This window comes from Nerophis ophidion, linkage group LG08, assembly GCF_033978795.1.
Source record: "Nerophis ophidion isolate RoL-2023_Sa linkage group LG08, RoL_Noph_v1.0, whole genome shotgun sequence".
Lineage (NCBI taxonomy): Eukaryota > Metazoa > Chordata > Actinopteri > Syngnathiformes > Syngnathidae > Nerophis > Nerophis ophidion.
Genome location: NC_084618.1, coordinates 34,452,754 through 34,479,790, shown reverse-complemented (window position 1 = coordinate 34,479,790; position 27,037 = coordinate 34,452,754). Strand labels below are relative to the sequence as shown.

Below are 27,037 nucleotides of genomic sequence, written 5' to 3'. Positions count from 1 at the left end.
TATATGTCCACACTCATACTCGTAAATGAATGGACAATATAAGGTCACCCATCCATCAATTTTCTACCGCTTTTCTCATTTTTAAAAACAAAAAGTAATGAAATACAAAATAATGATATACAAACAATAAGATTTTTTTAAAATGTGTACTAAATTGTTCATAAAAAAGTCAGGCTTTTGTTTGCATAGTCCAACAGTCAGAAAGTCGTTCCCTCAGTAAATGATGAAATCATGAGGGTCAGCAATTCTTTTGGTATAAATGTCAGTGTTTATCTCACACCGACAATAACTTTTACAAAATGTAATAAAGTGAATAGTTAATATTTTATGTTGTTTACCTTCGTTCAACATGTGTACTGCTACATTTATTACACATTTTTCCTACAAAGTCAGAGTAGTAAGCAGCTGAGGTTGTTGATTCGAGTCCTGCTTCATCATACTCTTATATGAATACGTTTGAAAGAGTCTATCCACTTCTCGTAGATTCGCATATTGAAATGAAGTACATTACATTGCATACCGTATTTCCTTGAATTGCCGCAGGGCATATAGTATGCGCCTGCCTTGAATTACTGCCGGGTCAAACTTGCTTCGCATTTGAAAGTTCTCTTGCCGTCTGAAAAGTGTATCCGAAATAGTTACAATCGCCCGTTGCCTTCTCCTAAGGTATTGATTTGTGATTTCCAAAAGTGCCTGTGCATGTACAAGAAGGACAAACATGGGCATGTCTGGATGTTCCGCCTCCATCATTGTTATGAAGGTGACTATGGCGCGTTCTTTCTGATGTCTCTTCCTGTGTGGAGCGTGGTCTTTCTGATGTCTCTTCCTGTGTGGAGCGTGGTCTTTCTGGTGTCACTTCCTGTGTGGGCAGGGTCTTTCTGGCGTCATTTCATCTCCGAACTCACTTTGTAAACAATCAATGAGTCCATACAAAGCTAAGTGCCGGAGATTCAAGAATTACACGGCTGACTTACCTGTCTAAAAATTTCTCAGAGGAGGGGGACCTTAAATGCTGGTTTAGTGTTGCTGAAACTAGGTTTAAGCTAAATAATAATTTGTTTAAGGGGTTAAATGACTCAGTGTAGACATGGCCTAATCCTGTGCCACTAGAGAAAGGGTCTAGACTGAGGCCAAGGGGGGGAAAAACTCATAGCCATAGCACACATAAGAATGTGTGTAAGAGGGAAACATCAAAGAACTCAAAGGACTTTAAACACATTAAAAGAGCAGAGCTGATGCAACCAGCCATTTCTACATACAGCTAGAAAAGTAAAAACAACAAAAGAACACAACATATACACTCTGGTGGCCTCTGCGGTGTTCCACGCCATCGTCTGTGGGTTGGGGGAGCATGGCCAGAGACAGGAGTAGACCCAACAAAGCAACCAAGAGAGCCCACTCCACCTTAGGCCGCCCACTAACTCTCGGCCAGTGTCCAGTCCGCATGGATGAGCAAGATGCATCTAAGGCAGGGGTGTCCAAACTTTTTCCACAGAGGCCGCACACGGAAAAATTTAAGCATGCGGGGGCCCATTTTGATATTTTTCCTTTTCAAACCAATATGGATTTTTTTTTTTTATCCTTAGGGCTCCTGGGGAGCATAGAGGGTCTCAGTCACTAAAATGTTAAAAATAAGTAAAATAATTATTATTTTTTATTTAATGCTTACAGTAAATCTCTATATCAACTTGAGGTTGATATAAAGTAAAACAATAAGGTTTTATGCCTTTTCTGTCAAAGACAACTTTGTTTTTTATAGTAAAACTGAAATACGTATGCAGTATTTAGATGGATAGATAGTACTTTGTTGATTCGCTCAGGAGAGTTCCTTTATTTAGCAATTAAAGCCCTCAAAGATTAATAATGCAGGACACCATTGATCTTAGTTATTTAATATTTCTGAGTAATCACAGTGAAAAGTTTAATAAAATCTTACTAAATATGTTTGAGATCCGAAAGGTTCCCCACTCAAACAGTGATACATTTTTATTTTTATTTTTTTTTACTTTTAACACTTAAATTTCAAGATCAACTTCCGATATATCTGTCGATTTTAAGTTTGAACTATTATTTTGTTTGTTTCATGCTCTTTTGTCAAAACTTGGATGTTTTTATATGGCAACCACACAACATATGCAATATTTTTTCCACATAAAACATTTTAAAGTGACATTTTTTAAGTAATAATTCATTATAACATAGATTTTTTTTTTTTTTTTTTTTGTCGGGCTTCACGGTGGCAGAGGGGTTAGTGCGTCTGCCTCACAATACAAAGGTCCTGAGTAGTCAGGGTTCAATCCCGGGCTCGGGATCTTTCTGTGTGGAGTTTGCATGTTCTCCCCGTGAATGCGTGGGTTCCCTCTGGGTACTCCGGCTTCCTCCCACTTCCAAAGACATGCACCTGGGGATAGGTTGATTGGCAACACTAAATTGGCCCTAGTGTGTGAATGTGAGTGTGAATGTTGTCTGTCTATCTGTGTTGGCCCTGCGATGAGGTGGCGACTTGTCCAGGGTGTACCCCGCCTTCCGCCCGATTGTAGCTAAGATAGGCACCAGCGACCCCAAAGGGAATAAGCGGTAGAAAATGGATGGATGGATGGATTTTTTTTGTCTTTTTTTTTTTGAGCAATGGAAAAAAAAAAAGAAAATAAAGACAAAAGGATTAAAAAAAACTGCCTGCATGGCAGCTTTGTGTCAACATTGCCACTTTTTCTCATTAGATTACACCTCATTCCACTTTTTTTTTGTTTTTTTAAATTTTTGCAATACTATTATCCATCCATCCATCCATTTTCGACCGCTTATTCCCTTTTGGGGTTGCGGGGGGCGCTGGCGCCTATCTCAGCTACAATCGGGTGGAAGGCGGGTCACACCCTGGACAAGTCGCCATCTCATCACAGGGCCAACACAGACAACATTCACGCTCACATTCACACACTAGGGCCAATTTTAGTGTTGCCAATCAACCTATCCCCAGGTGCATGTCTTTGGAAGTAGGAGGAAGCCGGAGTACCCGGAGGGAACCCACGCATTCACGGGGAGGACATGCAAACTCCACACAGAAAGATCCCGAGCCTGGGATTGAACCCAATTTGGCAATTTTTGCATAATGTGTGGCGGGCCGGTAAACGATTAGCTGCGGGCCGCACTTTGGATACCCCTGATCTAAGGAGACTGAGTTGTCCGATACACGCTCATTCAGCCAAGACACTGTGAAGCTTGTCAGTCCCGGCGCTGAGCGCTAGCTCCGCAGCCCTGTCTCTTCATCCGCATCTCCTCCGGTCTCTCCAAACGGACTCTGAGGTGACAGAGACCCAGCAGCTGGTCTCCATGGCCAAAAGGCTCCCGGGAGGCAGATCCAGAAGTTCACAAAAACCACCGCAACAGTCCCAACAGTGCCACCCCTTGTCACACAGTCCCAAAGGGTCCCGAACCAAAAGGAAGAAAAAAAAACACATGAAAAGAAGAGGGAAACACCAGGAACACAAAAGGATGACACAAGAGCACATAGCTCCTGCCAACAGCAGCCAGTACTACAGCAGCACTATCTTGAAAAGTCTCCATTCCATTTTAAATATTTTTATCGTGATCCCTTTTTATATTTGCCTCTAAACTTTTCAAAGTACGCCCAAATCTGCACCAATGCAGGAAAATAAACAGTAGTCCAATGGGACTCTAGACCAGTGGTTCTCAAATGGGGGTACGCGTACCCCTGGGGGTACTTGAAGGTATGCTAAGGAGTATGTGAGATTTGAAAAATATATTCTAAAAATAGCAACAATTCAAAAATCCTTTATAAATATATTTATTGAATAATACTTCAACAACATATGAATGTAAGTTCATAAAGTGTGAAAAGAAATGCAATATTCAGTGTTGACAGCTAGATTTTTTGTGGACATGTTCCATAAATATTGATGTTAAAGATTTATTTTTTTGTGAAGAAATGTTTCGAATGAAGTTGATGAATCCAGATGGATCTCTATTACAATCCCCAAAGTGGGCACTTTAAGCTGATGATTACTTCTTGGTAGAAATCTTTATTTATAATTTGATCAAGTTTTTAGTTATTTTTATACCTTTTTTCCAAATAGTTCAAGAAAGACCACTACACATGAGCAATATTTTGCACTGTTATACAATTTAATAAATCAGAAACTGATGACATAGTGCTGTATTTTACTTCTTTATCTTTTTTTTTCCAACCAAAAATGCTTTGCTCTGATTAGGGGGTACTTTAATTAAAAAAATGTTCACAGGGGGTACATCACTGAAAAAAGGTTGAGAACCACTGCTCTAGACTATCGCCTTAAAACCAGAAGTGCCTCAAGGTCACAAAATCGCAACCCGGCAATTGGATCAAAGTGTGAGTGTGCCTTTAAAAGGCGGTGCCTGTTGCCAAGTGACGTGTGACATCAACGCTCACTTTTGTTTGTTAGCTTAGCAGAGGGAGTTTGCCGGCTGTGACTGCAGCTCTATTGAATCTTTTCACTGGCTCGTGTTAGCACTAGTTAATAAAGAGATTGAATGTACTTCCATGACTGTCATATCTTCTGGTCCCCATGGCGGGGTATTGTTTGGATTGTGAGCAGAAGCTTATAACGTCAATCATTGATTTGTGTCCTCGTAGCTAGCTGGTAGTAGTGTGTGTATGCATGTGTTGTCTGCTGTGTGTGATGTTGCCTCTTTCTATTTCTTGCACGTCTTTTCTTCCTGCAAGTGAAAAACAGTGGTGGTTAGCCAAAACCAAAATCTCTGTTGTGCAAACTATCGGAATACGCAAGGGTCTAGATTTTCCTCCCAAAATCCGATACAAGCAACAAATCAAACTGTTTAATGGTATGGATCCTTATACTTTTCAAAAACATATTTTTTTAACGATATCAAGGATTATCTGTAGGAGTTCCTAGAAATGTTAAACTATTTTGTGGTCCGACATCATTCTACATGACATGACAGATGAAAACTTGGAAAAGAATGGAAGTCTACAACTTCTTTGTGTGTGGGCGGGCCAAGGAAATCGGTATAAAGACTCTTTTGGATATACATGCATTGTATTTGTTGAGGTAAGGTTGCATTTCATGATTTAACTTTGGGTCTTGCGAGGACGCGACCATGTAAACAAACTACCACCCGACTGCTCGACACCCGTGACTGCATATCCATTTAACAAACACTTACTGAATTATTACCAAATAAAATGTTTGTTTTGTTATATGTACTCTGACACAAAAAAACAGCAGAGAAGACATTGAAGTACCTTTCTTGACAAAGTATCATTGACTCAGACTTTGTGGTTTCTGTTTGTTAAAAAATAATATTCCAATAATGTAAAGATAACACTTCAATGGGATATAATAAACAAGTAAAGTATATTAGAAATATATCAAACAAAACTTTACCTAAGTGGTGACTGCAAGCTTGTGCGTTCTTTCATTTTGCGCCCTTGTACTGGAGTGCGTGGCATTTTAGTCATCGTCTTTCGTAAAATCTTGCACTCTTCCGACCTCCATGATTTGGTCTCGAGGAACTGTAAATAAACTTTTATCCTTTTATCATTTTGAACTGCTCGTACAGCCAAAAACGACGCAAGCATAAGGCATTTTTTCTTCAAGAAAGGCTAAATGGCGCTTAGTAGCCATTGAGAACAGAAGCTGCTCGACCACCATGCATATTCAATGAGCCAGACGTGACCTCATTCAAATCGAAGCAATTTGTTATCAAGTTAATTTTTGTGTTTATTTCTGGTTGTAGCTTTAATTAGTAAAATATTTCCTGCATTAAACTTGCTATGCTTCTGACGCTGTCTTGTTGTCATAAAATCAAATCAAATGTTGTGTGCTACGTTACATCAGATCATCGTCGTACAACCTTGTGTAAATGATTCTTGTTCGCCTCGTCAAGAGTTTTATTTCCCGCACTCGACTGGAGGCTTTGGTTTCAGATGCAGGAATAAGTTGGTTGTGCTGCTGCCTTTTTTAAATACTTTGCTGTGTGTGGTCATTTGTTCCACACCTGTTGGTGCAAAACCAAAGTACTGCCAATGTTTTTTTTTTTGTTGCTTTTGTTAGCATTAGCCATGTTTTGCTAGGAAGTAAGGGAGACGGCGCAAGCTACTGAAGCTCCTGTGGGCAAAAAGTATGTTGGAGCAAGAGGAGAATGAATTTGTTTATTTTTTTCAATCGTCTTCAACAAAAAAACTCTAATGCATCGATATATCGCCTCGGCTAGGGGTCTGCAACCCGCGGCTCTGGGGCTGCATCTTTCATGCCTCCACCCTGGCTCCCTTTGGCTTTTAAAAGATGTCAATAAATGTATTGTATTTTATTCAGTTTGTCTATTTTAATGTAACCGTTTTTATTTTAGAGAGTTTGTGATCATGCAATATTTTTCTATCAAAATGTACAGTACGTAACACCCCTGATGCGTCATCTTTTGCTGCCAAATAATTGTATTGTTTTTAGCGGTCAAACCCCAGTAAACTAGCAATAGACAAATCAAAAAGAGAAACATTTCTGTTGAAAATAGAACATTTAATGCTTCATACACAGATTCATTTGTGTTCATTGTTGACAAGGTTGTGCTTAATATATGGGGACAAAATAGCAAACAAAGAAAATCAAATAAAAAGAGCCGCTTGGTATTGGTATTGGTCAATTTCCCTCATGGATAATCGGTAACAGAATCGGCATCATGAAACTCAGAGCTGGAACATCACTACTTCTCAGAGCTTGTCACTTATTGGTCGGGTGACCGGTGCAATGGATGCCGAGTGGATATGGTTAATATTGTGAGAGTCTTGACCCTAGTGCGGCCAGCATGGGATCTTCTTGCATGTAAACAAGTCAGTCGCGGAGAGACGTCACCGACTGATGCACAAAGGAGTGGCACAATCCAGGTCCAGTCTTGGACAACCTAAAAACTTATCCACATAGGAGAGGGGGCAGATCAACTGGCTAGGGTGTGGAGATGAGTTTTAAGATGGGACTTGAATGCTTCTACTGCTGCGTAAAGCTGATCAGAGCAAAAATACTCGCTGAGTTGTATTCTGTCTCGTGTATAATTTCATAAATGTAATGAAACTAAAAGTAGTGTTATTGTCATTTTAGGTATCAATCTGAGTTTACAATACAATAGTGACAATAGTGAAAAATCAGTCATTAAAAAAATAAGGTATGAAGAGTGAGTTTACTGCGTCCTTTCAGATTTTAATGCAACATCACTGCTGAATATAAAACAAAATACATGTATATTTATTTAGAAGATAAAATTAGCTTATTAGAGCTATCAATACATTAAAACATACCAACACTGCGGATCTGTTGCTGTCTGTCCCCGTGGTGGCATGTCTTATACCTCAATGGCCGAGTCTGGGGACATCGCACCTAAGCCATTTTCTTAAGAATATGTAAACAACATTCTCTCACAGTTTGTTGGTTAGATTTCAGAAGGTGTACATGCTACATTTTGTTGCCCAGACCAAGATGATCGATCAGGGAATGGAATAGCCGACTTATTCGGGTTAGTTGTTAGCCTCTACTCAGCTCCTCTAAAGCCAGTAGTGGAGCTGATCTGGGCCTCCAGAGGATAATTGCTTCTTTAGTTCCCTGACATTCTCTGGTTTTAAAGTCTAATGTCTGACAACAAGTTTTGACAGTATACACATTTTGGTGAAAGTGAAGACTATCAAAACAATAACAATCACTCAATAATGAACAACATGTAAACACATTGGGAGAGAGTGGCCACTGCGTCCACTTATGCTGCCATCTTACTAATATCTAATACTAATATTAATAACTACTAGTCCCTCAATATAGTGAGCAAGTTGCTATACTGGTCCGATAACTGAGTTACGGTGCCATCTACTGTACAGAGTTGTGGTAACAAACTGCATTCGCACAGTCCAATTATATATGATGTGTTTATAAGTGATGCCATAACAGTTAATGCCAAATCTCAATGTGGCAGTGTACATTTTTTCATGGCAGGCCGCAACAAATAAATGAATATATAAAACACCGGTTAATCTTATTTTAACAATATGCCTTGTGAGCCAATAAAAAAATTACCCCCGGCCATTGCCAAATGTAAACAGACATATCTTTTGTTTGTTGCACTGTGCACGTGTTAGTCTAAATGTTTGTCAGGTCAAGTCAATCAGGTTAAGGTTGTAAAGGACATTGAAAAACAACAGTTCAAGCTGCCCTAATGTACTGCTCAAATCAAGTAAAAAGACAGTTTGAACGATAAATTGATTTTAAAGAAGTGTAATAATAACGTCCGACAGTTTAAAAAAAAAATTTAAAATTAAAAAGCTGTTAAAAACAAAACTAAATAAAATATTTAACGCAAAAGTCTATAAAAGTCTAATTCAGCTTGTTTTAAAAGCCAAAGCATAAAGATGTGTTTTAAGTGCTGATTTAAAAGAAGTTTCAAATTGCAGAGGGACAGCGTCCCATTGTTATTCATCATTATTGTCAATCTCCCCCATCCCATTCGCACTATACACAAGGGCATCCCAGATGGGTTGACTGTAATCAAACTTAATTTTTAGTCCCCCAGCTGACAAGCAGCTAGCAGCTAATTATTTGTCTCTATACACAGTGTGGAGCAGCTTCTCTAATAATAATCTCTTTCATTACGGCAAATAAACTAATTTTTTTGTATCTTAATTATCATTATCAAGTTGCAATATCACTGGAGGACGAGGCTGAACATATTACTACACAGAGGAAGAAAATAAGGAGCAAGCGTTAATATTTTCTTGATGTTGTTAAACTGTCAATAGCACTTACCATAAATAAATTGAAACATTTACTGTTAATCGATGTGATTGGTATTGGTAGCGGTCAATTTCACTCATGGATAATCGGTAACAGAATCGGCATCATGAAACTCAGAGCTGGAACATCCCTACTTCTCAGAGCTTGTCACCTATTGGTCAGGTGACCGGTGCAATGAATGCCGAGTGGATATGGTTAATATTGTGAGAGTCCTGACCCTAGTGCGGCCAGCAGGGGATCTTCTTGCATGTAGACAAGTCAGCCGCGGAAAAACGTCACCGACTGATGCACAGAGGAGTGGCACAATCCTGGTTCCAGTCTTGGAACGGTTAGCTCGACCTCCGTGGAAATTGATCCGTGGCCACCTAAAAACTTCTCCACATAGGAGAGGGGGGCAGAACATAAAAGAGAGGGGGCAGATCAACTGGCTAGGGTGTAGAGATGAGTTTTAAGATGGGACTTGAATGCTCCTACTGAGGTAGCATCTCTGTTGCCTGTAGGGCCTTCTAGAGTACTGGAGCCCGTAGAACGCTCTTAAGCCCGCAGACTTTTTTGGGGCTATGGGAATCACTAACATGCCAGAATTTCTGGAAAGTAGATTTCTGGACGGAACGTAGGGTACAGTACAATCAGCAAGATAAGATGAAGCTAAACTTCCGCCCTCCCTGTCATTTCCTTAGCGGGGATTCACACACACACACACAGCAACAACATGGTGAACAGGAGCAATGAAAGTTGGTGAAAAGAAGAATATTGTCGCCTGTGGTTTTGATTTGAAACAACGTACGTGGACGAATCGCCTAAACTCTGCTGTTTGTTGTTCTGACTTTTTACTGCATCTGAAAATGAGGCATCCCACCGAGTGAGAGAAATGCAAATCTTTACGAGGCGAACCAGGTCGCAACAACAAACAAAATCCCACTAAAAAGATGCTTACTATGGTGGTATCGTTTATACAACACACCACGTATGATAAGAAACGGGCACAAAGGAGAGCGATCACTACAGCAGAGAGCTAAAGATGTGGTCTCTATAAATTAAGGATGGAATGGTTTTTGAAAAAAAAATCTTAACTGTCCGGTTGACCTGACTCGGATTGAAACAAGTGTGTTGCTCGGATCATATGTTTTTCTCTTTTTCACTACTGTGTTTGTGGCGTATGTGTGCGCGTGTAGTTCCAATCATTCAAATTAACATTGCGCATCATCAGGCAAGGAAGCAGGAGTGTTGGAGACATGGATAAACTGTCTTTTTTTTTTTTTTTTTTTTACAAACTGAGACATTGTATCGGTCTGCAGACCTACCAACACTTGGATATAACACTTGTCTTCCGACACCCCGACTGAAGTTACGAGGCTTCTGGATTCTGATGTTCTTTTGTGTGTCAAAATAGTATTGCAGCTTTTGCCCGATGTTAAATGAATGACGAGGAATTGGTCGAAAACAATTACTTAAATTAAAGAACCACCACGTCAAAACATCTACAACGGTTTCACATAAGACCTTTTCTTTACTGGAACTTATGTTTACATAGAAGTGTGTGGCTTGTGTTTCCATCGCATTTCACAGTTCATGTAGTTTATACAAATCAGGCTGATGACGTATAGAGTGTGAAGTGTGAAGTGAAATGAAGTGAAGTGAATTATATTTATACAGCGCTTTTTCTCTCGTGACTCAAAGTGCTTTTACATAGTGAAACCCAATATCTAAGTTACATTTAAACCAGTGTGGGTGGCACTGGGAGCAGGTGGGTAAAGTGTCTTGCCCAAGGACACAACGGCAGTGACTAGGATGACGGAAGCGGGGATCAAACCAGGAACCCTCAAGTTGCTGGCACGGCCACTCTACCAACTGAGCTATACCACCCCTATATATGTAGAGAGGATTCCATTCATCCATTTCCTACCGCTCCTTAGGATTTGGTTAAGTATATTTCTACACTGATACCATGTAAATAAACTGACAATATAAGTTCAAAGTTTTTTTTACTGAGTAAATGAAATACAAAGCAACAATATACAAAACAAAAGTCCCACCAGCTGGTAGAAACTCTGAGAGGTTCCTTAAAAACTGTTAGTTTTTGTTGGAAATACAGGGGGTGCTTCTTTTACCCAGGTAAATGTATAATTTCCCGTTAAATTTCCTGCTGTGGAAAAATGCCTTTAGAAAGCACACTTTCTCCTTTGTCTTCCCTGCGCTTATCCAATCGCAAGTCAGTACTCAATGACTCTCAAATTGTTAGAAAATACAACTTGAAAGGAGGAATGAAAAACAAACAGGTATTTTATTCCTAGGTGCGCATTTCTTTCACACCAGTATTAAAAATAAATAAGCTACACATCCATTTGCGTTGATTGAAAAATAAAAAACATTCACATAAAAATACATTCACCGTCTGTTATGCACATTTTGTCCCAGTTTGAAAGAAACAACCACAGATGAGGGACATATGTATATCTGTATACATATCGGAAAAATCGGATATACAATCGGAAAAATATCGTTTTTTAATTGAGAATCGCGTTGAATCGAAAAAAATCAATATATTATTGAATCGTGACCCCAAGAATCGATGTTGAATCGAATCGTGGTACATCCGAAGATTCGCAGCCCTAATATGTTTATATACTGTATATATTTGTGTATATATATATATATATATATATATATATATATATATATATATATATATATATATATATAAATGGGTATATATATATATATATATATATATATATATATATATATATATATATATATAAATGGGTATATATATATATATATATATATATATATATATATAAATGGGTATATATATATATATATATATATATATATATATATAAATGGGTATATATATATATATATATATATATATATATATATATATATATATATATATATATATATATGTATGTATGTATATATATATATGTATGTATGTATATATATATATGTATGTATGTATATATATATATGTATGTATGTATATATGTATGTATATATATGTATATATGTATGTATATATATGTATATATGTATGTATATATATGTATATATATATATATATGTATATATGTATATATATGTATATGTATATATATATGTATACCCACATATTAGGGCTGCAAATCTTTGGGTGTCCCGCGATTCGATTCAATATCGATTCTTGGGGTCGCGATTCGATTATAAATCGATTTTTTCGATTCAACTCGATTGTCGATTCAAAAACGATATTTTTCCGATTCAAAACGATTCTGTATTCATTCAATACATCGGATTTCAGCGGGATCTACCCCAGTCTGCTGACATGCTAGCAGAGTAGTAGATTTTTTTTTTAAAAGCTTTTATAATTGTAAAGGACAATGTTTTATCAACTGATTGCAATAATGTAAATTTGTTTTAAATTTGAAACGAACCAAAAATATGACTTATTTTATCTTTGTGAAAACATTGGACACAGTGTGTTGTCAAGCTTATGAGATGCGATGCAAGTGTAAGCTACTATGACACACACTATTGTTATTTTTTTTTATTTTTATAAATGTGTAATGATAATGTTAATGAGGGATTTTTTTATCACTGCTATGCTGAAATTATAAATAATATTGATACTGTTGTTGATGATATTCATTTTTGTTTCACTGTTTTTGGTTTGTTCTGTGTCGTGTTAGTGTCTCCTCTCAATTGCTCTGTTTTTTGCAGTTCTGAGTGTTGCTGGGTCAGGTTTGGTTTTGGAATTGTATTGCACTGTTATGGCATTGCTGTGTATTGTTTTGTTGGATTGATAAAAAAATAAAAATAAAAATATATAGTTTTTTTAAAAATGAGAATCGATTCTGAATCACACAACTTGAGAATTGCGATTCCGATTTATATATATATATATATATATATATATATATATATATATATATACATACTCGCTATGTATCTATATGTTTACATGTATGTGTGTATATATATCTATATATGTATGTGTATATATCCTGCGAAAAATGGGGCATACAAAAACAGAGCTGCATCTCTTTTTCTGTTATTTATTGGGGAATTACCTGTTTTGCAGTTTTTAAAAAAACAACGTTCTGCCACTTTGGACTTTACATGAAAATCGAACCTCTGCTCCCCACATGATAGCAGTTTGATTGTGGCAACTCCAGATGTTTGGTGACATTTTGCACCCAACATCACAACATTTTTGATGGCAGTAATCATTGCATGAATGTGGGCGGTTTGGAAATTAGTAACGCCGGATCACGAGCCACACTTAGAAGTTGTCATTTTTGGCAAAAGGCTAGGAAAGTCTAGCCGGATCCATATGGCCCCTGCACTTAAGCGATAAGCAGATGAAATAAAGCATTCAAAAAGGAAACGGTTAAACGCTTCCCTGGTGTCGGTTCGGGGCCGAGGCGGTAGAAGGCGTATTGGGAGTATTGGCGTTGCATCAGCCAAATGAATTGTCATGATGCAGACCAAGCGTGAAATGAGCAATGCAGTTGCAAATGGCCTTATTACCTCCACACGGTGGCTGCTTGGCACATGGCGTCGGCCATGGCGTAGGACCTACCAGGACAGGAGGGTGATCAGAAGCACATGCAAGGAAGGGCGCCTGATTTCGATAATGGGGGCGACATTTTAGCAGCAGCCATTTGATCGACAGTCCGCTCTGTGCGTTAAGAACATGGTGTGTGTGGGGGAAGGGGAATTAAGATTTGGCATTATGTCAGAAGAGAGCTGCCATCCCCGTCTCCTTGCTGCCCGTGCACACTATCTCACGCACAAAGGCGTGCAAGGACAGTGCAAGCGGCAGAAAAAAAGTATGTGTGTTTGTGTCACTCTTTTTATTATTTTCTCATAAAGCAGCCACACACACAAGTTAGCGTGCACACGTCCACACACACTCCACAGCCACTTCTGATTGGTCTGTGTAACATGAACAAATGACGCCTTGAGCCCCGGCTACATGTAAGGGGCCCTGAAAGTAAGCATGTGTTTATTTTTACAGTGAAAGAGAGGGGGAGGAAAAAAAAACGGAAGAGTTTGAGGAATTGGGGGAGGGTAAATGAGCAGGGAGGGGTTTCTTTGTGGCACTATACAGCTGGAACAGGAGAAGAGGGTTACAAAACGCTGCCTTCTGTTGGAATGTTGTGCTGTACGTGGCTGTCTGGAGGCTCCCGGACAGCCGTCGCTCTACCGACCTCCGTACAGTGTTGCAGCTCCCAGTGTCACATTGTAGGTGCAGACATCTACACAACTTACACCTGTCATTTGCGAAAGGTGAAAAAAATAAGATTTTTACACATAGTGGTGCCGACATCTCCCCACCATCAACCTTTTTGCTTGCTACTTTGCTACTGAGCTGCGTCTCCTGTTTTTTTCCTTTATTGCCTCAGCCTGGCAGCGTGCCCAAAAGCCAGAGGGGTGGGCTGGTGATGGCGGTGGGAGGGATTATGAGACGGGATGGGTGGGGTTGAGGAGAAACAGGAGAAAGAGTGTGGAGCAGCTGACTGAAACAGTCATTATATTATGTAAAGGCAGTCAGTGGCGATGGCCACGAGGGGCGGGTGGGAGGGGGGGTGGCATCTAGTGACGCGCGGCACGAGGTCTGCCCCGATTGGCTCATCAGCGCCATTCTCAGCGGCGCTCATTAAAGGTGGAGACTCGGCAGAGCGGGAGCTTCTTGTGTTTTTCTCTCAGCAAATGGAGGCAACCGCTATGCTCTACCGCTGCGTCACAAATTAATTAGCGAGGAGGTTGTAGCAGGGAAAGGCTTTGTTGTGCCATCTTTTTCACGCTTTTCCAAATTAAAGAAGATGCAAAGGAAAAGACATGTCAGAGGAGGACATCATGAACAATGAATGTTAAAATGGTAGTGATAAAAAAAAAAAAAAAACAGAAACCAGTTTTGTTCAATCTGGTTCTAAACTTGATGCGAATGCGATACAGAGCCAAATAACTACTGGATGTGCAGAGGCCATAGCTGCATCCTATCCACCTTCTGTAGGCAGCAGATCGTATCAACAGTGCCTCTGCTGTTTACAAATAGTAGTGCACTGTTTTCTCACCACATCACACATGATGTTGTTCAACAGTTAGCACGTAGTAAAACAGTGCGGGTACTTTCCTGGCCCGCCTGCAGTCTAGACATGTCTCCCATCGAAAATGTGTGAAGTTAAAAAGTGTCAATGATTGTCACACACACTTTAGGTGTGGCGAAATTATTCTCTGCATTTGACCCATCACCCTTAATCACCCCCTGGTAGGTGAGGGGAGCAGTGAGCTGCAGCGGTGGCCGCGCCCGGGAATCATTTTGATGTTTTAACCCCCAATTCCAACCCTTGATGCTGAGTGCCAAGCAGGGAGGTAATGGGTCCCATTTTTATAGTCTTTGGTATGACTCGGCCGGGGTTTGAACTCACAACCTACCGATCTCAGGGCGGACACTCTAACCACTAGGCCACTGAGTAGCGCATTATAAAGCATAAAATACAACAAGACCCCGGACTGTTGAACAACTTAAGCTGTACATCAAGCGAGAATGGTAAAGAATTCCACTTTCAAAGCTTCAACAATTACTTTCCTCAGTTCCCAAACGTTTATTGAGTGTTGTTAAAAGAAAATGTGATGTAACACAGTGGTGAACATGCCCTTTCCCAACTTTTTTGTCACGTGTTGCTGGCATCAAATTCTAAAGTTATTGATTATTTGCACACAAAAAAATGTTTATCAGTTTGAACATCAAATATGTTTTCTTTGTAGCATATTCAACTGAATATGGGTTGAAAATTATTTACAAATCATTGTATTCTGTTTGTATTTACATCTAACACAATTTCCCGGGGTTTGTAAAATACAGCACTATGTCATCAGTTTCTGATTTATTAAATTGTATAACAGTGCAAAATATTGCTCATTTGTAGTGGTCTTCTGCGATGAGGTGGCGACTTGTCCAGGGTGTACCCCGCCTTCCGCCCCATTGTAGCTGAGATAGGCGCCAGCGCCCCCCGCGACATAAAAGGGAATAAGCGGTAAAAAATGGATGGTGCCTATCTCAGCTACTATCAGGCGGAAGGCGGGGTACACCCTGGACAAGTCGCCACCTCATCGCAGGGCCAGCACAGATACAGACAACATTCACACTCACATTCACACACTAGGGCCAATTTAGTGTTGCCAATCAACCTATCCCCAGGTGCATGTCTTTGGAAGTGGGAGGAAGCCGGATTTCTTCACAAAAAAAAAAAAATCTTTAACATCAATATTTATGGAACATGTCCACAAAAAATCTAGCTATCAACACTGAATATTGCATTTTTGCATTTCTTTTCACTGTTTATGAACTTACATTCAAATTTTGTAGAAGTATTATTCAATAAATATCTTTATAAGCGATTTTTGAATTGTGGCTATTTTTAGAATATTTTTTAAGAATCTCAGTGCCCCTTTGGCATACCTTCAAGTACCCCCAGGGGTACGCATACCCCCATTTGAGAACCACTGGTCTATCTGAATGCAGCTTGGGTAGGCTCAAGACGTCATCGTCCCCAACCACACACACACACGCACGCACGCGACCCCAGGAGGGTCAAACGGTAGAAAACGGATAGACAATTTTTCTTTGTATTTCAAAGGGAAATGCTTAGATCCATTCAGTATTTTTGGTCAAAGCATTTTAACATGTCACATGTTCAGTATACTGAAAAAATGTGTTACGATAGGTAGGGATGATGTTCGAAACCGGTTCTCCCGATTGTTCGAAAAGATGGATTCGAATCCCTTTTTGAGAACCGGTTCCCGTTATCGAAACCACAATATCGTATTTTCGCGACCATAGGGCACACCATATTAAAAGGCGCCGTGTCAGTTACGGGCGCTATTTCTGCATTTAAACCATAAATAGGGCGCAGCGTATTTTTGGGCGCAGGCATGGTTACACATATGCTAGTTTAAAACATATGCTAGCATGCATGGACGCTGTTTTAAAAAGGCAGCAGGAGCAAAGCTGAGTTTGGTTGTACTTTATTGAAGTATTTATCAATGTACTCACTTTGTTTTTTGATCAATCCTCATCCAGAAATCCATCAAAGTCCTCATCTTCTGTGTCCCAAATGAACAGCGGGGCAAGTTCTCCATCAAACAAGCCAGATTCCATTTTCGTCATTTTCAAAGCCAGTCTCGTTGCCCATTAGCATAGCAAGCTAGCACAACAGTAAAAGCTGCCTTCTCTTGCCCCATTGTGCGTATTCATTCGCTACCGTGCTGGTGACCTTTTTCTCCTGTGTGCTTCACTGGGATGTCGAATTTGAGCGGCACCTCCTCCATGTTGGTGATGTGTTTCTCTGCAATTTTTATGTTTACAAAGTACATAGCAGCACTATATGCTCACTTGGGGAGTGCCTTTAGCGTCCTCTCTCACCTGAAACCTTCACCCTGAAACGGCCGCATTCTGTCCTCATTCACATCCACTTTTGTTCCATGTAAACAGCGTGTTGGCCCAGTCATATAACATTTATGACTTTTGGAACTCAGTGCACACTAGAGATGCGTGGATAGGCAATTATATCATCCGCAACCGCATCACTAAAGTCGTCATCCACCCGCCACCCACCCTAACCAACATTTCATCAAAGCCACAACCGCCCGCCACACGCCCGTTGTTATACATCTAATATAAACAATGCAAGGCATTAGTGAGGTTAGAAAGTGTAACTCCCTCCAAATAGCACGGACACAATGGCTTTCTTGAACTGATTTATTTGAAGGCTTACTTTCCCTTCAAATTCACCGTGAAAACTGTAATAAATAAAGCACGTTACAAACGTAAAAGTAATAACATGCACAGCATGTGGATCAAACATTTTACCAAGTAAAATACCAACAAATGACAAATACCTTGTTGGCCATACCCGGAAGTAGCTTCCTTACATCCGTCGACAGACCAAATGAGACACTTCAAAATAAAAGTATGCCCACATACTGTTTCAAAGAGTGCTGCTCGTTTTTCGTATGTGGGTAACAACATTTAACTATTTATAAATGGTTGATTTATATAGGCTAGTAAGGTAAAGTGTTGTACCTGACAAGTTTGGGCTACCTTGCTTCTGCTGCCTTCATCAGAGGTGTCACGTGATGTTAGCGTGACTTTGTCTGTGACGTGTTATATGGATTGTACCATCAAGAGTTGTCAGATACAACACTTTACCTACTAGCCTATATAAATCAACCATTTATAAATACACGTCAGTAGGCTAAATGAACCTCTTCAACATAACATTTAACTATGTATAATGTAGCGGCTGCCTACGGGGTGTTAGCCAATGACTTTAACTGAGGGGCGGGACTTCTGGGAGAGATAGGGAAGTGACGTTATCGACAGGAAGTGAGAGTTCGAGTTGTTCCGGGAAAAGCGTTAGAAAGATGAGAGCTGTTGTGTGGTTGTATTACATCTTGTGCAATAAAGACAAGACAAACGAAGAAGTTTTATGAGCCTACATTCCTGGGATTATTACAATGTATATTTCTGAATTGGTTCAACCGCCACCCACCCGAGTCTATTTGAAATCTATTTTTTCGTCATGTCACCCGCCCGACCCACGGTTTATTCGCAGACTCCGCGGTTGTGACCGCAAACTGCGCATCTCTAGTGCACACAAAACAACCTATCTGGATTCGATAAGAGATTCGATAAGGAATCGGTTCGATAAGAGGATTAGATAATGGGCTCGAACTCGATAATTTCTTAACGAACATCATCCCTAACGTTAGGAGACAATGGCAACCAAAATGGGCAAAGTGGCTCAGAGTATAGTAAATGACTATCTCCTATTTAGAACCACTTTTCAAAAAATGCAATAATGCCATTTTGAAGAAAAACTTGTTCAAAATTTTGTGGCCAAATTTCACCCCTCTAGTCTTTAAATTTAACTGATTTGCCGAAGATAGAAACTTTTTTTTTTTTTTTTTTTTGGTCAAAGCAGACTGAAAGTTTAAACTGGCCAAAATGGGCCTGTGATCGACAAACTTTCAAGGCTGTGCATATATAGCTGGGATTGATTGAATTTGTTTGAATTACTGTGAAAATCTTGGAAAGTCTGAATAAAGCATACAAAAAAATTGAAGCACACAAGTGGAACACTTTTATAGTTTGTACATTAAAGATGCTAAAAGAGATCTAAAGCGTAAAGTTCCAGACAAGTGCAACAGTTGGTTTGAAGCATGTGAATAATTGTTACTTGTATTAAAGTTCCTTATTGATTGAAACAAAGTAATAATTCCAGCTCAACACTGAAACAAAGTAATGATTCCAGCTCAACACAACGATGGCAGCACACTGCTTTCATCTCATCCACTTATGCATGCTCGCGAGCCAAATGCTGGGCTGTACTGGATTTGTCTACCGAATAGACGTTTGGCACAATGCACATTTGCCCCTCACTTTCGATGTGTATAGCGTGGGAAATCGATATACCTAACGTATTTTTCGGACTATTAGTCACAGTTTTTTTCATAGTTTGGCCAGGGGTGCGACTTATACTCAGGAGCGACTTATGTGTGAAATTATTAACACGTTACCGTAAAATATAGAATAATATTATTTAGCTCATTCACGTAAGAGACTAGACGTATAAGATTTAATGGGATTTAGCGATTAGGAGTGACAGATTGTTTGGTAAACGTATAGCATGTTCTATATGTTGTAGTTATTTGAATCACTCTTACCATAATATGTTACGTTAACATACCAGGCACCTTCTCAATTGGTTATTTATGTGTCATATAACGTACACTTATTCAGCCTGTTGTTCACTATGCTTTTTTTTAAATTGCCTTTCAAATGTGTATTCTTGGTGTTGGGTTTTATCAAATAAATTTCCCCCAAAAATGCGACCTATACTCAGTGCGACTTATATATGTTTTTTCCCTTCTTTATTATGCATTTTCGGCAGGTGCGACTTATACTTCGGAGCGACTTATACTCCGAAAAATATGGTATTTGGAAAACATGTACAGCTACAGTCCTAGTCTGTTGTGATAGGATGTCACACTCAAGTCACAGCAGTGTTTTAGGAGCAGTTTTGGTGTCTGTGGATAAACTCTGCCAGGTTTAGGAAGCTGACTGGTATTTTTTGACCTTCCAGTCCACGGTGGATCCCAGCTGTGCAACCGACCAAAGCCGATTCTTTGGCTGCATTCGCTGATCGGAAAAAAAACCTGATTTCAAAAAAGCCATGCAAATCAAAGTAGGTCACAACAAGCAAAACACAACTTCTCTGTCGGGCTGGACAATCACTAGACTTCGATACATCGTTTATGGCTAAACACGATCATTAAAAAATATTAAAATCAGGAAAAAAAACAATTAATAGCCTTGCAAATTCTGGAGCTTGTGGCAGGAAAAAGGGCATGTCTACTAAAGTTTGGGATCTCACCATGGTTGCGACTTTTTATTTGACACAGCGCTAAAATGCCTAATCAGTAATCACTAAGTTCAACAAAAAAAAGTAAGGCCAGAAAACTTCCGCGTTAACTTAACCACGGACAGAATTGGCCAATAGAACGGAATCCACTGTTATACTTAGAATATCAGGGAAATTGACATGAATGTGACATTGTGAGGAGAAGGAATTTGTTTGGAAAAACGATGTGTCCTGAAAGGCACATTCATCCCTGAAACACTCAACCACCCGTCCTGCACTACAAAATGTGGCGACAGCTCCTTAAAACAGAGACTAAACTACGAAGCTAAAGCTAGCAAAAACTATCCCTACACCCACAACACATTCCAATATGAACGACATCGTTGATGTAAGATCAATCTACAAACTGAACAGCAGTTGCTACACAATGTTAGTGCATTGCGCCACATCCAGTCTGACTGCGCTAAGAAAAACATTTTTTGTAAAAATGTTATGCTTTGATCTAAAATACTGGTCAAAAGTGTCCAAAAATGTTTTTCACCATTAAATGTGATTTGTTTCATTTAGTTAACAAACATTTTTTTTACATTTTATTTGACAGAAAAAGCACACACACTATGGTGGTAAAATAACTGAATACCAAATTGAAGAACATTTTTTACGGAAAAACTAAATGTTACTGTTATTTATATTGCTATCGTCATTTAAATATATTATTAGTACTTTTATGATTTTACTTGTGGTTTTATTAAAGTTGAGTTTTGGTGGTACAACGAATACTTATGTTTTCAAATAATGAATATTAAACATGATTACAATATCAGTCAAAGAAATCCTGATTAATATTTTTGCTATAATTGTCCAGCCTCTGTAAATATTACTGGTATTAATGATAAGTAGCAGTAAAATTCACAACAGTTAATGTTACCGTTTCAAATGTGAATTATCGTAAAACTGATTAATTATCACGCTTTTACGGCACGGTGAAATTTCAAATTTTTTGTAGAAACAGTTAGCGCATTAAATGTTAGTTAGTGCGCTGTTCGCTTGTTAGTTAGCAACTAACCCACTGCTTCATAGCTGGCAACTAATGCGCTGTTCACCAGCTGGCTGTCAGTATTGTTCCAGGCAGGTTTTTCATTTGTTTGTGTTTTCCTGTGTTTTGTGTTTAGTTCCTGTCCAGTGCTCTTATTTCTAGTTTCTATTCTCTGTTTTGTGGGTTGTCCTGCCCTGACGTTATTCCTGCCTCAAAGCAGTGTTTCCTTCGCCTGTTATTGATTGGCGATCAGTGGACTCACCTGTTCCTGATTGTTAATCAAGAGGGTTTTTATTCCAGCTTCACCTTCCTCTGGCTGCTGGTTAATTTTTTGTTTTCTATCAAGAATGGATGATTGGGGTTTATTAGCATTTCCCTGCTTCCTGTGCACTTCCACGTTGCACTAGTTTTTGTCATTAAATATTTTTTTATCTGCACGTCTGCTACCCTCTTTATCGCTACTTGGTGCAGAACAATATTTATTGTATTAAAAAAAAGTCTGTATATAATGTATATGTAGTTTAAACAAAATAATGCATGATATTTATACTGTGGAACCTGTGTATGTGACACCCCTCAGACTAGCTGACTTACATCAATAAAAGCAAAATTGAAACTAGCCATTGCTTGCACATTCACACTTGACTTTGTTCAGAGACATACAAGGAATAGGTGATGAAAAAGGTTTCTTCAACCTACGGCAGTTTGTTGACATGTTTTTTTTCCTCTATTTGTGCATGTTTTTATTGGATTCTTGTGTTTTCATATCTTTCAAACTCATATCTAACAGTGCTGCTGCAGTAATTTGGTTGCATGTCTTGTCAGAGGTCAATATATTCCAATACTTTTTTTATTTGAAATGGATGACGCAGTGAAAATGAGTCTCAGCCTCGTCTTCACCTCCGCTGACATGTCTTCCGCAACGCTGAAGCTGGTCACATGACCGGGCTCATTCGCTCATAACACTGGTCTTGCTGTCATCCAACTTGACCTCTAATAACTAAGGGTTTTAGCATGTACAAGATGTACATTAAGGATTTTAGTGCTTTGATTATTAGTGTAGATGTGAATATGTACATATCCTAACGACTGGATAGGTGTAAATGAAGCTGCTTGTACAGTAGTTTTAGCAGTAGAAGAATGGTATTTGTACTGTTGGAAGTGCCAATTGTTAGCTTTCAATCACTGCTAATTGTGTTTTCTTTGTGTATTGTTCAACAAAAATTGCTTGATGTGGGCGACCTTTCCATGGTGTACTCTGCCTTCCACCCGAGTGCAGCTAGGTTAGAACAAGCGATATCCATCCATCCATTTCTTTTTGCATGTTTTCCACACTCGTCCATTTAAATGTTTGGGGTTTGAATTATGCTGTAATGGAATTTGTTTAGTTAAGCGTTCAGCTGATGTTCTTACTAGGGGTGTTTCAATCATATATTGAGTTTGGATATCATCAAAAAAACGAATGATCTAAAATCTTCGACACAAGCAGTTCTGCAGCAGCGCGTTTACTTGTGCAAAGCTGGACATTCAGTTAAAGCTGAATGTCCTCCAATAAGCACACAAGGTTGGCCTTTTCTTCTGTTTTAGTGAAGTCATTTACAAACGGTAAACATGGTAGGCTATATAGGCTACAAGGAGTTAGCAGCTTCACAACAGTTAAGCAGATAACAGCACCCTAGCTATGTAATTAGTGTGATTAGTTGAACAATATTGCAGTCTAAAACACCACATTTGTCAATTCAAACAAGTCTGTAATATTTAGAGTTGCATATTACTTTTGGACAAGGGCTTCAAGGCAAAAGTATGTTAAAAAGTATCTAGTAACAAAAGTGTCCACATCATTCATAAGCTCAACATAATAAATTATTGTGTTAAAAGAAAAGACACTTACTGTACCTCTTCAACTGAAGACAGCACAAGTCCATTCCAGACAGTTAATAAAAAAAAGGTTTTTTTTTTTTTCCCTATCTAATATTGTTCGTCGTTGCAGTCATTTCACTTGATCAAGCCTTTTAACACTACAAAATAATAAAAGCACATATAACTGATATCTTATCGTATTGGCCAATACTCGAGGCTCCAATATGGATATCATTTTGGAAATGGAAAAGTAGTTTCGGGGCACCCCTAGTACTTACGATCACGTGTGTGTATACATTATTTGCGTAGCAGTTACCATAGCAACACAAATGTAGCCATGCTGACCCCCGGACTTGGGTCGAGCAGTTATAAAAGTTTAGGTTGACTGTTGTTAACTATTTTGTAGGTTCTATAACTGTATTGTTCTAATTCTCAAGTCAGAGCATATTCCCTGACTGCGGAAATCCCAATATTCATCACTGTCAACTTGAGAAAGCCAAGCTATTATTAGTCTGCTCTGTTTAACCCACTTCTGTCTGAATGATCAGCTGCTCACGCTGTCTGATTATCCGTGTTGCAGCCATTTTTACTGCACTTCCGTGGTACTGGAAATAGAGCAGTCGCTTCCCTGCAACGTTCCATGTTTGACTTGTGTTTTTAAAGCCTGAGTCATTGTTGTGGAGAACGTCTGGTCATCTCTCGTTAAAAGAACAATAGCGCATTTGAGTACGTTTTTATCAAATAATCCACACATGGTGTAGTACTGGTATGTGGGATCAATTAGTATCAACAGTAAATGTCCCAAACATTTTATCAAGTGCGAACAGTACTACGTTGGTTGGTTGGTTGGTTGTATGATGGCAAGTAATGAGAACCAATTATAAGACTTATTTTTGTTTACTGTTGTCATATTTCTAACCATCCTACTATGTTATCTTCATGTTCCAATGTATTATTTGCTTTTTTTTTAGACATTTTATACACTTCCAATTTGGTAAGTTTTTGCACAGATTGTCGAGTACATAAATGATACCACATTGAAAGTGTGAGTCATCAGAAGAAATAACTCTCCTGTTGTGTCTCATGCAGGATGGAGCAGATGTCAGAGGAGGCGTTAAGGCTAAACCTGCTAAAGCGAGGCCTGGAGTCGCCCACCGAGCGAGAGGAAGCCCTCGCCAAGCGCCTCAAAATGGAGGGCCACGAGGCGATGGAGCGCCTCAAGATGCTGGCGCTGCTGAAACGCAAAGATCTGGCGGACCTGGCCGCCCTGGAAGTTGCCGGTCCTCTGGGAGACGGGAAAGGCCCAGGCGCTAGCTCACTCCACCACCAGAGCTTAATGGGCGCCACCTACGAGGAGAAGCTAAATGGGAGCCTTAGACTGGGAGGACATGGCGGCCATGTTGGGCCCAGTAAAAACGGGAAGGAAAACGTACTGGATGAGCCGGTGGATATGAGCGCCGGGCGGAGATGGTAAGATCATTTAAATACTATACATAACCATTTATAGTCAGGTTGTACCGACACTGAAGTCTGGCACTTTTGGCTGGTGTGAATAAGCTGATCCGTGCTCAAGAAAAATGTCAAATTAAAAATAGCTTACAAAATGTCAATCGAATTTAAAATGACAGGACCTTTATGTGGAATTTTACTGTGAACATATTTTTTCCATTTCCTGTTTGTCACTAACAAAAGAAGGAAATAGCTACATTTTCAAACTTTTCTATGTAAATGTCCATGCGTGGGCTTTTTGCAGCAGAGGGCACAAGTTTGATCCCTAGCCAGGGTTGTGTTAGGGTAATCAGTTTAAACTTTAACCTGCGACCAGGGATGGGTACAGGAACTCCGTTCTATAATGGCACCTGTGCCGACATAAACGGAACTAACATCGGCTGCGTGATACTGCCTGAAATCTATATTGCGATATATATTGCAGCCTTGTGCTGTAACGATACATACAATTATTTAGTGTGTAAATGAAAATATATATACAATATCCATAATTATTTACAAGACAAACAATACATAAAATTGCTGAATAAAGTTTTGAATTTGCACTTCAATATTGAACATGTAGGCAGATATTAGAGTTGTACAATACCTAACTGACAATCAAGGGAAGAGTTACAATATCCATCCATCCATTTTCTTCCACTTATCCGAGGTCAGGCCGCGGGGGCAGCAGCCTAAGCAGAGAAGCCCAGACTTCCCTCTTTGCCCAGCTCCTCCTGGGAGATCCTGAGGCGTTTACAGGCCAGCCGGGAAGATATAGTCTTCCCAACATGTCCTGGGTCTTAACCATGGCCTCCTACCGGTTGGATGTTCCCTAAACACCTCCCTAGGGAGGTGTTCGGGTGGCATCCTGACCAGATGCCCGAACCACTTCACCTGGCTCCTCTTGGAGTGGAGGAGCAGCGGCTTTACTTTGAGCCACCTCCGGATGACAGAGCTTCTCACCAAGGGAGAGCCCCGCCACCCTGCGGAGGAAACTCATTTCGGCCGCTTGTACCCGTGATCTTGTCTTTTCGGTCATAACCCAAAGCTCATGACCATAGGTGAGGATAGGCACGTAGTTCCACCGGTAAATTGAGAGCGTTGCCTTCCGGCTCAGCTCTTTCTTCACCACAACGGATTGATACAGCGTCCGCATTACGGAAGACGCCGCAACGATCCGCCTGTCGATCTCACGATCCACTCTTCCCTCACTCGTGAACAAGACTCCGAGGTACTTGAACTCCTGCACATGGGGCAAGATCTCTTTCCCAATCCGGAGATGGCACTCCACCCTTTTCCGGGAAAAAACCATGGACTCGGACTTTGAGGTGCTGATTCTCATCCCAGTCGCTTTACATTTGGTCGCGAACCTGTCCAGTGAGAGCTGAAGATCCTGGCCAGATGAAGCCATCATGACCACATCATCTGAAAAAAGCAGAGACTTAATCCTGCAGCCACCAAACCGGATCACCTCAACGCCCTGACTGCACCTAAAAATTCTGTCCATAAAAGTCATGAACAGAATCGGTGACAAAGGGCACCCTTGGTGGAGTCCAAGCCTCACTGGAAATGGGTTCGACTTACTGCCGGCAATGTGGACCAAGCTCTGACACTGATCATACATCAGTTGAAAAACTTATGCAGGTGTTACCATTTAGTGGTCAATTGTACGGAATATGTACTGAACTGTGCAATCTACTAATAAAAGTATCAATCAATCAATCAATCAATACAGGGAGCGGACCGCCACAATCAGACAGTCCGATACTCCATACTCCCTGAGCACTCCCCACAGGACTTCCCGGGGGACACGGTTGAATGCCTTCTCCAAGTCCACAAAGCACCAGTAGACTGGTTGTGCAAACTTCCATGCACCCTCAAGTAACCCTTGTGTAACAATATAAACACTACATTATAAGCAGATGTATTAACAAGTCAAGTGAAGTTAAACTTGGCAAATTCAGAGTGAGGAAACAGCAACATGACATGACAAATGACTGTCAAACGTTTGCTGCACTTTTAAAAATGCTAGTTTTTCAACTGTATTAAATGGTAGTATGTGTTAGGCGATGTGTTTAACCACACTTTCTATGAGTGGACACTATTTTGTGCTGTTATGTAGGGATGGGAATTGACACGATTTTTCCGGTTCCGATTCCACGTTCGATTATGCGTAACAATTCGGTTCCTTAATGGTTCTTTTTCTCAACGGTTCTTATCAATTATTTGGGGGGAAAAAGGGAAAAAGGTGTACTAGCCTCAAATTTGTTTAGTTTAGAGGGAAAACAGGTGTATTAGCCTCAACATTGTTAAGTTTAGAGGCAACATGACCTTAAAAAGCCTGAGGTCACATACGTAGCATAGAAGGAAAAAAAGGTACACCTAGCCAAAACATTTTAATTTGGCAATATTGCTATTGTGCGCTAAAATGAAAAACATTTTTTAGC

General features: G+C 39.8%; 1 protein-coding gene across 2 annotated transcripts in view; it reads left to right on the top strand.

Annotated features, from left to right (window-relative positions):
* The window catches only part of gatad2b (GATA zinc finger domain containing 2B), a 150,728-nt gene that overhangs the window by 73,011 nt on the left and 50,680 nt on the right, over nt 1–27,037 (top strand). Inside the window, exons 2-3 of one of the 2 annotated variants that reach the window (XM_061908363.1) lie at nt 24,071–24,093; nt 24,189–24,569. In XM_061908363.1, coding sequence (XP_061764347.1) covers nt 24,190–24,569 — 380 coding nt within the window. In that variant the 5' untranslated portion in view covers nt 24,071–24,093; nt 24,189. The remainder of the gene's footprint in view (nt 1–24,070; nt 24,094–24,188; nt 24,570–27,037) is intronic. The other variant, XM_061908362.1, reaches the window with a different exon arrangement.